The following is a 12,022-nucleotide window of genomic DNA, read 5'->3' as shown; positions in this document are numbered from 1 at the left end:
AAAGACCCTAAGCCAGAACCAGTGAGCTGAACCATTCCTGAATTCCCGACCCAAGGAAACGGTGAAATAATAAATGTTTGATTTATTTATTTATTTATTTATTTATTTATTTATTATTTATTATTATTTTTTTAAAGATTTTATTCATTTATTTGACAGAGAGAGACACAGCGAGAGAGGGAACACAAGCGGGGGGGAGAGGGAGAGGGAGAAGCAGGCTTCCCACGGAGCAGAGAGCCCGACGTGGGGCTCGATCCCAGGACCCTGGGATCATGACCTGAGCCGAAGGCAGACGCTTAGCGACTGAGCCACCCAGGCGCCCCTATTTATTTATTTTTAAAGATTTTATTTATTTATGTTTGTCAGAGAAAGAGAGAGAGAGAACGCACAAGCAGGGGGAGCAGTGGGGGGCTTTATAAAAGATTATAAAGATCTTTTATAAGATTTTATTTGGGGCGCCTGGGGGGCTCAGTCGTTAAGCGTCTGCCTTCAGCTCAGGTCATGATCCCAGGGTTCTGGGATCGAGCCCCGCATCGGGCTCCCTGCTCTGCTGGGAGCCTGCTTCCCCCTCTCCCTCTGCCCCTGTTGGTGTTCCCTCTCTCGCTGTGTCTCTCTCTGTCAAATAAATATCTTAAAAAACAAAACAAAACAACAACAAAGATTTTATTTATTTAGGAAAAATTTTAAGAGAAATAAAAATGGTATTGTACAGTATCAGAAAACAAATGATAGTTATATCCTACAGTGTCTTTACAGGATTCATGAACTGTAACAGTAACAATGGAAGAGAAAAAATAATCACTTTTAAAAGATTCCTAAAAAGCCAAAACCAGCTTTTCAATGATATAGTAAGGTTATATAAAGTAACTCAATCTATATAAATTTTTGCCCACCAGGAAGAATGTTTTCCCAAGTAGAAAGAAACCAATTTTTGGTTAGAACAGTCATCTCTTCTTTTTCCACTACCCTATTCCTGATACCTCCCACTCCTGGCTAAAACTCTAACCACTGAAGAGGAAATTAAAGTTTGCAAATTATATACTCAAAAGAAGAGCAAAAATTGTGAATAAAAATTCAAAATAAAGAACCTAAAAAGCTGATTAAATCTAGTTATATCCAAAGCCTCTGTGAATGATTAAAGATCAGTAAATCCAAAGTTCAGCAATAACAGCAAATCATATGTGGTTTATAAAATGCTACTTAAAATCCTGAATATTGACTATGGACCACTTTTTCTTCCTCTTTATATAGTTTTACCAAGTATTAGTAGTGCTATGTCTAAAGGGGCTAAGTGGGAAGCAACCGAATGATATTCTTCTGACATACCTACTAGAGTCATACTAGAAAGGTCTTAGATTTTTCAGGATTTATTTTTTAAGCTAAGCGTGCTTTCAGGGGTTTCCCAACAAAGTTACTGTCTACTGAGCTGAGGTTCAAAATTCCATTTCAGGAATGGACATTAAAGGTTTTGGTAAATATGCATTGTTACCTAGTTGGAGCAACTCACAGACTAAATCTCATTCATAATAAAAACGTAATTAGATAACCAATAAAGAAGCAGAAAAAGTTTCTGAGGTGGGGGGAAGTGGAAAAGAGGAATGCTTTCACAGAAAACAGGCTGTCACAAAGTGAAAAAGTATATAGAAATGTGAAGCTAAAGATAGATCCATCTAACATCTGATTCTTGCTTCGTGCAGACAAACTGGGCGGAGGTATATATCAAGCATTTCATTTTTTTTTAAAGATTTTATTTATTTATTTGAGAGAGAGCACATGAGAGGGGGGAGGGTCAAATGGAGAAGCAGACTCCCTGCCAAGCAGGGAGCCCGATGCGGGACTCAATCCAGGGTCTCCAGGATCATGACCTGAGCTGAAGGCAGATGCTTAACCAACTAAGCCACCCAGGCACCCCTCAAGTATTTCATTTTAATGCAATGCTACTGACAGCTCTTGACCTATCTCCAGTCTACTTCAGCTGTTTAATTCTACATGATATAGTGAATTTAATTTTACAAGATTTGCAACAAAATACATTAATCAAATTATAACCACACAAAGGCTTTCATTCGATTCAAAAAATTATCTATTTAAACTCTGAGACTCCTTTTCCTGCTAATTGTGATACTGAATGTGGCTACAAGGATCATACTTGATCCTTGTATGTGTGTGGCTTTCCCCAGTAATTTTCATATTCCTTTGTATGATAACCCTTAGAGGTTATCTAGGATTCATGTTGTATTTGTATAGCATTTCTTCTTGGTGTCTTGCAACTTTAAAATTATAGCAATATTTCTGTTACTTTCATAATCATTTGTAGTTATTATATTTTCCTGAATTCAAGTGTTTGTTTTTATTATTTTTTAAAGGTTTATTTATTATTAGAGAGCGAGAGCACACGTACAATTACGTGGAGGTGGGGGGAGAGGGAGAGAATCTCACGCAGACTCCCTGCTGAGTGTGGAGACTGGCAAAGGATCAATCCCATGACCCTGAGATCATGACCTGAGCTGAAATCAAGAGTTGGACCCCTAACCAACTGAGGAGCCCCCTGAATTCAAGTGTTTATTAAACAAAATGGTCACAACCTATCAATGGCAGGCACAATTTTCCAAAAACATGGATCCATTGGCAAAAATGTTACATTCTTTCTGAATAACAGTATATACACTTCACCTCAATTCTTCCAATCTTAAAATGATGAACAAGACCTTTCAACGGTCTGAGTGCTTTATCATTTTCAGATATATTACTGTATGTGATTTTTATTGCAAACCTGGGAGGTAAGGTAGAGCAAAAGCTAAAAAGCTTTGAAACAGAAGTTTCAGACAGTAGACAACTCTTGCTTTAGTGTTGTTTTTCATATAGTCCAAGTCCTTTGGCTGGTTCTCAAGGGTGGAAAAGAGGCACAGACAATAACAGTTACTAATGGTCACCAAAATTTGGAATTTTAGTGTTTATTTATAGGCTAGCACCTTATGGGAGGGACTGATAGGCTGTATTCTTCAGTCTTTACTTGTCAAGAGTTTTGGAATAGGAAAGGCTACGAGAGAACTCTACGTTAACTGTACTTTCCAAAGGCAAATCTCATGGAATTCTAAAATGGCAACAGTAACAGACTTCATTAAAAGTCTCAGGCCTTAGCTTCCTTTAGGCCAGGATATACAGAAATGGAGAGGTCTTTTTTTTTTTTTTTTTTTAAAGAAATGGAGAGGTCTTTAAGAAAGAAAGCCCTTTCTGCCTGTTCGTTAGACATTTGATTTGGGGTTTTTTTTTCCCCCTAGGTTTCTAAAGAATCATGATTCCCAAATATAACTAAAAATATATAAATCCAGAGATAAAATGATAAAAATTTTTGCATGTGTGCGCATACATATTTATACTCTCTACATACTGTGTGCACACACATATACATAGGGTATGAATGATTCATGGTATGAGGAACCTTTAAAGTCTTTAATTTACTAGAACACATCTCAGCAGCACTATTACACAATGTGAAAGGAGATCTCAAGAAACGAAGATTAAAACTTCAACTTACCAAACTGTAATTTCTTCATAACAGCCACATATTTTTCTTCAAGTGATTTCAACACTGATAAAGGTTTGGGTTTCATAGCCACCTTCTTTGAATATTCACCTAGTTTTTTTTCTGTTATTTAATATTTCAAGATAAATAACATAAGCATACATTTTAAAAGATTAAAACAAAAACAATTAACTTCAAGAGTTCAAAGTTTTAATTCCAAAAAGTTACCCAATTCTTCACAATTATTTTCCTATTGTACCCATTTAAGAATAAAAGATTTCTATTTCATAAACATAACTAACTTATAGGGCTAAGACCCTTATCAACTTTAAAGCTTAAATTCTTAAAATGTTAATTAGTTTTATCCAATCAGGCAAAACAGCAGAAGCAAAACAATAGATAATACAGAATTATTTGTATCTCCCGTTGCTAAGACATGAAAATACCAATTTAAACTAAATTCTCACACATTGTCTTCATGTATTCCTTCCTATCCAATATGATGGCATTTTTCAATTTCACAACTACCAACAAGAAGAGAAAATCAGGATGCATGTTGTTAGCCTACCGAATCTAGGATTAATCATACATAATAGAAATAAATATTTTAAAATTAGAGGCTATTCATGATTAATTTGAAAACCTGACAACAAATTTTTGGGTAAAGGAACTTGCTTGAAAACCACTAACACAGAAGAAAAAGAAAGGGAGTTTTCAGAAGTAAACGAAACATCTCCGGATCCAAAGAAAAACAGCAGAGAAGTGGCAGTGCTATACCTTGATTGGCCTGCCGCAAACTGGTGGTAGCTGCATGGACGATCTCAGCAGTCTTCTGGATGTCTGGTACCAACAGCGTAAGTCCTTCTGGTTCTTGATCAGATGCATCTGGTTTTACTCCTGTTTTAACATTTTCCCTTTTAGATCTGAATTTTTTTTTAATATGGAAAGAAATGCAAGGAAAACGAAGATTTTAGAATTGAAAAATAAGTACCTCTGTAAGTAAAAAAGTGGTTAAAAGCAGAAGGATAGTGTCATTTCATTTGACATACATATGATATATAGCAGAAATAGTTTAAACTATATTCATTGTTGCTTTTGAAGTCATACAATAATGCCTAGCATAATAAATAAAGTTTTGGGTAGGTTTTTCCTTCAAATGCAATAAACAAACAAACAAACAAACATTGTAGAAACACCATACTGTAAGAAGACCCAGATACCTGATACGTCCTTGGATTCACACTTTTAAAAACACACTTACACTAATTATAAATACCTAGAAGTAGAGAAGTCACTTCTATTATCTAAAAGTAACAGAAGTCTATCTTCTGTCTTCTAAGACTTGGGAATCAAAGGACCATATGTAGTTTTTCACCTTAATAGTATTTGTATTTCACTCACAGTAAATGTATTAATTCCCAAGGGGAAAAATAAAAGAAATATTCCAGAGTTAAACACAGGTTCACTGCTAGGTATCTTAATATAATGTGCTTTTTTACATCGAAACTGTATTTAAACACTAAGTTTTAGGACATAATCATTTTAGAGGCATTACCTATTCAGGGTCTAAAAGGTACCCAACCTTGTATCAAATTTTACATCATAATAGGATGTACCACAACAATGTCTCAGTCTATAAGGCATCAAAATGTTTCTTTAAATTTTCTAGATGAATACAGAATTTTATCATAACAGTCACTGAAAATAACAAGTGAATATCAATATCCTTTTTTCTATTTCAACTCTCAGCATATATTATTTACATAATAATCATTACACTATTGCTTAGATACTAAAAATTTACATCTTATATACTAAAATTTACATCTTTGTTAATACATTAAATAGATAATACGAACTGAAATCACATATACATAAAGTTGTTTAAAATATTCATGCTAAGGTACGATCTAGACTACACATCACTTATTTTTCTAGTTGTATACCTACCAACAAAATGACTTGGCAATTTTATTAAAACACTATTTCACGAAGTGGGCATGGAGCCTTAGAGAACTATACAAAGACTGACAAGAGGTAGAAGAGTCCTTAACAAAATGATATGGTTATTTATGTATAAATGAACTGTTCCTTATCACAAAGACAAAAATCTACTCAGAAGCAATTCAGTGCTTAACTTTAGGGAGATAATAAGAGGTAAATTAAGAAGTGCCACTCAGGTGGGTAGCAAGGGTAAACATACATAGTATTATGCATGTGTTTTGAATTGATTCCCATAGTGTGTGAAAAAACGAGTATCCACAGACATTTTTAACTATAAGGTATATATTGCTTAACCTGGCAAGATGACTTAATGTGTCACTGGGTTATTGCCTTTTCTCCTATGCTCTTCTTATCTTCCCTGAGGTAGAAGAAGTCACAGAGAACCCACGATCAACTTTCCTTTGTCACTCAGGACCATTTGGTAGATGTTATATTGAACATCATTTCAGTCATCAACTCCTGCATGTGTACACGTGTATATGAACATATACGTTTGCATGTATATGTAAGGAGAATATAGTGAATGAATATTTTAAGACTGAAATAGCGGCATTTTAAGTGCTAGAATCAAACAAGATATTGGGTCTTTTATAGCTATAAAGTTGAGATTTTCTTAAAGATATAATTCTGGTAGATAAGCTCCAACAGATTCTCAATTTCTGCATTTACCAACAGCTATTCACAATCAGTGACAAACAATGAGGGCCAAGAAAAGTACATAAACTGCTTGACAGTACTCCTTTTGTATTTATAAGTACTCTCTCTCCCTGCCAATTGTAAATGATTCTTCCTCTAATACCAGGGCTTAAAAAATTCTTAAGTAATAGGGCCACTGACCATAATAGGAAAACAACAGTAAGTAGTTTGAAAAACCAGAAGAGTTACGGTTATAGCCATAATAAAATAAAAGATGGTTTCCTAAAACCTGTCATCAGTTGATCCATTATACGCTCAATAAAGATTTCACTTAAGAAACACATCTTGCCAAGCAGAGAAGAAAGATATGGAAGTGAAGCTCATTTTTCCAGAATTAGGGTACTTTCTCCTTGAACAAATAAGAATGTCTGGCATGGACAGTAAACTGCATCAATGCAATTTAGAGCAAGTTACCCTTGGAAAAAGTACTCATTCTAAATTTCAAGCCCTATACATGAATACCAATTTCCTAATTCCAGTTCTTAAAAGATGATTAGTAGGAGACATTCCTGTTATTAAAATAGTTCAAATAGTCAGGATGGTAAATTTTATAAATTTTTTTGACCATCAATTAAAAAAAATGTTAAAAAAGTACAAAAATCTACAAGTTTAAAAAATGTTATTTTTTATATCAAATGTGTTAAAAAACTGATCTAATATATCTCATTTTAAAGATAACAGTAACTCATAAAACAGATATATTTTAGACCTTTACTCCAGGCTCAAATGAGAAATTTTTACGTGAATCATCTTCTTGATGAAAACATACAGGAGAAAAAGGGAGAATGCCCAAAAGGCAAGAGTACTTCAAATATATGAAGAACACATACTCCCTGCCTACCGATGACTACAACTAGTCATTGTCTAATATTAAACTACAGCCAGTAGTCTCTTTTCTGTAAAAGTTGCAGGTTACTGTCAACCCATATGTAGGCCCAGCTCATGAAAAAAGGCCATACCTTAGCTCACATCCTGAAGTCTGTGGGAAAAGCTATTTGAGTTCAAGGCACCTAGCTGGAAGTAGGTCTTTGAGACTGACAATGGATCCAACATGGTAAAAGCAATCAGCGACGGCCGCTACCATGGTATCCGCTGCTTTGTGCATACGTTGAATCTGGTTGTGATCACTGCCCTGAAGAAATACGAGGAATCAACTGAAGTTTCTACTATTGCACAGAATTATCTGCAAACATTTTCCACTATGCTGTGAATTCCACCTAAAAGGCTAATAAATTAAGCAAATTTTGGCTCTGTGACATATAATCTGAACTAGGATGTGAGCAAAATGGGTAAATCTTTCTTGTAAAAACAAAAAAAAAGAAAAAAACCATAACTCAACATTCAGTTATAGTGACCTGCCTCTGCTAACACTATCACCCAAAATAAGTTGGATTTTTGTTAAGACTAAATGCAAAATACCAGAATTATGTTCTTTTATAATTTGTAAACTGAAGACAGCTTAATACAGCTATTTTCTTGGTGGAACATTAGGAAAGATCACCTCCATTCCCTGCACTCCTAATTCTGAAGTCAAAACTATCACACAATTGAAATAAACATTTAAAAAGCAGAGCCATGTTGAAGAAGTAGTCTGCAGACAACATGCTGAAATGTCCAGATTCCAGAACTATTAAGAATTACCATCTTAGAGGAAGAGTCTAAAACTATAAGCAAATGAAACTTCTACATTTTTCTGTAAACCAATGCATCATGTAATACCCCACTTTGCCAGGGATTAAAGTCCAAAACAAATTAAGATTAAAAGTAAGCAGAAAGATTTTTAAAAATATTACTGTGGAGAACTATCTGCTTCTAATTATCTCCAGAAAACATGAAAATAATTCTTGAAATGCACCAGTAAATGGAGCAAAGACCTCTTTAAGATGAATGCTTTCCACTGTTAGTTTAAAGCTTAGTTTTTAATTGATTCCCTTTTGTTTTTATTTAAATTCTTTCCAAATGGAAGTACCAGTTTTAGTTTTCAGTTTGATTTAAAATTGAAAATAAAATCTTCCTTGTCTTGGGAAGCATAAATGAGCACTGTAAGAGAAGGAAATATTCCAAACAGAGGTATGAGAAGCCTTTAAAAATAAGTCTTGATTTCTAGATTAGATAAAAATATAATTTTTAGGTCAGACTAAACATCACAGGACAAAATGAAGGTACTGTGTGCTACTGTGGAATGGAGAAGCCACAAATAATATGCTTCACCAAGAGACAATCCAACTGAGGCAAATAAAAGATAGTAAAATAAATGTTGGCACTGCTGTCTCCATCACCGAGTAAAAGGCTGATGAACGACTAAACCTGTTCAAGGTCATCAAAAAAAGAAACTTAAAAAAAAATACATATATATATATATATGTATGATTACAACAAATGATTCCTGGGAATGAAACCAGGCCTCTTTCATTCTGTAGGTATTAGAGGTAGAGGAAAAAAGAGGAGAAACTAGGAAATGTTTTTCCAACAGAAACAAAACTAGGAGGCTAGAACTGAAATTCTTTATTAACTGACTGAAGCCCTAGAGGAACTAGCTTAAAGCAGTTACAGTAAGAGAGTCTGATAGAAAATACGCCTTTTTAGCAGGAGGTCAACTAAATCTTAGTGCTTAGTTAGATAAAAAGGAAGTGGATATTTCTACAAGAGATTTCAGTTACTTTTGAATATGATGAACTTCTTTGCACCAGGAAGATGCTTTGAGATAGCTAAGGGAACCGACAATAGAGGATGGCTGCTTCCATGCTGTTCAAGAGGACTGCAATGTCCAGAGCACCTTAAACTCAGCACAGAGGCCTCTGGGTCGCATCCTTGTTAGCAATTCAGATTACTTGATTGATAGCAAGTCCCTCTTTCAAATTTTTGGTGAAGTATCAAATACTAAGTATACTACATAGGATTATTTGCCTACTGGACTCCAGCAGCAAAAGTCCATATAGAAGATTAAAGATAAAATAACTGCCTTTGTTCCTGCTCCAAGGAAGCTATGAAGTGTCATACTTACTCAAAAGGGAAACCAAACTACTATGGCTATACTCTAACTTTGTGTTGATCTAACGCAGGTTGGAATAGCCAGCAGAAACTGAATTTCACCAGGACTGGTATGTAAAAGTTGAAGGGGTCATATCTTCACATCAATAACCAAGAAATTTTCAGGAGTGCTTTTTATTAATTCTTTTGAGCAAGCAAAACATCAAATGGGTAAAGCTGACCCACTCTTCAAGTAAGTGATAATTATATAAAGTTGCTTCCTGCTCATGTACTAGAGAGAACAAAAAACAGTGAGGCTGAGGTTTACTTCAGTAATGTAGTAATTACTGCTTAGGCACAACTCAAATGCTATGCATACTTAATGAAATATGAGATGGTGACAAAGCGCATCGAGAACGAGAGAGGTATCAAATAGAATGCAAGCATCAGAGGACCTAGAACAAATCACAGTATTTATGGACCTTGTTTTCCTTATTTATAAAAAAGAAGGATCCGAGCTACCTGAACCCCATAGAGTCCCCTTACAGCTCTAACACCTATAGATAATATGGGACAGGTTACTTATTGTGATGTGCCCAGAAGGATTCATTACAAACTAAATCGTACTCAGCAAGACACTTCAAATTCCACAACAATTCAGAGTGCTTGAAATACTGCTTGAGATAAAGACAGTGGACACTGTCCTGAAACATAAAGCTCATATAATGTAATCTGATAAAGAATAATCATTTCATATTGTTATATGATGCTTTGGAGATAGAAGTATAAAGTCAATTTATAATTTTTTATGAGTTTTTTTGTTAATCACTTAAGTAATAGAATAAGTTGTATTTTGGCATTTGATCAACGTGTTTTTCAAGAACCAGTTAAGCCTCAAGTCTAGCCATTCTACATACATAAAGCCTAAGTGATTAATGAACTATTCTGATCAGAGGTAGCAATGGTGTATCTGGAATAACGGTCAATTGACTGGTCTTTCTTCATAAAAATTTTTGTTTTTAATCATGAAGATCATAGGCATCAGGAGACTGGGGAGCTATATGCCAGATTTATAACCTATTGGTAAGTTTTTAATGTTAAAGTCTTAAGCAGTAGTTTCATTCTCTGTCAAACGACAATAATAAATATTTTCTTGCCTACAGCATTGATCAGGGAAAACTAACAATATATAAGAACTTTTGAAACTGTATGTACTACATAGAAGTTAAGGTCATAATATTACTTCTGTATATTTTTTATATAACTCTATGTTACTATATATTTATAACTTACCCCACAATTTAAATCAGTTTTTATAATTCTCAAGAAAAAAGAAAGGAAATCAATAAAAGCACAGAGGCCAAAACACAAATACTATACTAATCAAAATTATTTCAAACTGGCAAAACAAAGGAATGCAAGAAATACTCTGGTGTTCTGCCTGCCTCGGTCATCGATCTGACAGTTATGAAAATTCATTTTCGCCAGATTTTGACCCCTTGTAATTGGTACAAAATTAAGTGGCAGTAACTCTGGACTTATGCATCAATGACCATCTAATCACAGGCTCTCTCTGGCCTGTGGGTAACTCTGCTGACACCTTGTATGCCTCTTTGTATTCTATTTGATACCCTCTCTCGTTCTCAATGCGCTTTGTCACCATCTTCCTAGCTCTCTCTTTTGGTCCCTGCGGAACTATCTCTTTCCACTGCCTTTAGGCCTAAAATTAAAAAGTATTAGACACAAAAATCATTAAAGTATAAAACTGAAGAAAAAAGCCAGAAATTAAGACTTTGTGGGTAAAAGAAACAAGAAGCCAGTAAATTTTTTCTGCATTAGGCAAGAAAGAAAGGGTTAATACTGGTACACTGAGGGCAAGGGAAAGAGGGAGCTTTATGATTAGGAAACTTTGTAACCATCACCAAGGGAGTTAATTCCACTTAGAGTGTAAGTCCTGTGTGCATAAATATTCAATTCTTTGTTCTTTACAGGTGCCGAGGATGGCCGTGGACAAGCAAAGGAAATGTAGCTTTTTATCATTTTGGAAGTCCACTGTTCTTTCTACTTAAGTGATTACTAAGGTGGCTTTTGAACAATGTCTCTGAAATAAAGTAATAAACTATATTATTGAAGCAAGTTAAATAGAACCAATATTTATAGTTTAATTAACCATTTCCCCATTTTTGTTTAAACTATTATAAAAAATTTCAAATGAACAAGAAAGTACAAAATTTCCTGAAGAAAGCATCCTGAAATGCTCCAATACTGTTTAGGTTTTAGGTGACAGATCATGGAAGAAAATGGCCTAAGTAGAAAATTACATTTAACCTCATAGGCACACTTGCTTTCAAACTGATATATAACTAATGTATAAAACATGTCATCCATATTTTCAAAAATTGATTCCTGAAAAAATCCTGATGGCTAATTACCTCTAATCTTGTCTATTTCAGACAAAAGTTAGAAAACGTTGAATATAAAATTCTCTGTGATATTCTGAATTGATACACTTTTGCCTGTTCTTTTGTGCTTCTAAAAGGAACGTTATTCCTGATTTATCTTAATCTAAATGCTTACTAATAATGAGTCCACAGCAATATTAATCAGTTCATCTATGTTACCCATTAGATTCAAATTAGCTCTATGCAGTTATACATTGTGAATCTTGAAAGGAACGGTTAGAAAAGGTGGTGGATAGTAAAAATAAAGAATCATGAATAAAAGACTTAAAATAGTAATCATCTTTAGGAGGCTCTCAATGCAATTTGTACAGTAAATATTTAACAAATACCTAAGGAATGGTCAACTTTAAGCCAGAAAAAGGAA

General features: G+C 34.4%; 1 protein-coding gene across 11 annotated transcripts in view; it reads right to left on the bottom strand.

Moving 5' to 3' along the window:
- BIRC6 (baculoviral IAP repeat containing 6) overlaps nt 1-12,022 on the bottom strand; it is a 227,694-nt gene that overhangs the window by 21,064 nt on the left and 194,608 nt on the right. For 10 of the 11 annotated variants that reach the window (XM_064572077.1, XM_045884369.3, XM_045884371.3 and 7 more), the window contains 2 exons: nt 4,304-4,449; nt 3,539-3,649 (listed from right to left, as the gene is read on the bottom strand). In XM_064572077.1, coding sequence (XP_064428147.1) covers nt 3,539-3,649; nt 4,304-4,449 — 257 coding nt within the window. Of the gene's footprint in view, nt 1-3,538; nt 3,650-4,303; nt 4,450-7,185; nt 7,359-12,022 lie in introns of those variants that run through there. The other variant, XR_006792448.3, reaches the window with a different exon arrangement.

This window comes from Mirounga angustirostris, unplaced genomic scaffold (genome assembly GCF_029215605.1).
Source record: "Mirounga angustirostris isolate CCGP_5_RB_7025 unplaced genomic scaffold, mMirAng1.0.hap1 SCAF_10, whole genome shotgun sequence".
Taxonomy (NCBI): Eukaryota; Metazoa; Chordata; class Mammalia; order Carnivora; family Phocidae; genus Mirounga; species Mirounga angustirostris.
The sequence above is the reverse complement of the archived record's forward strand: the minus strand, read 5'-3'. Positions and strand labels throughout refer to the sequence as shown.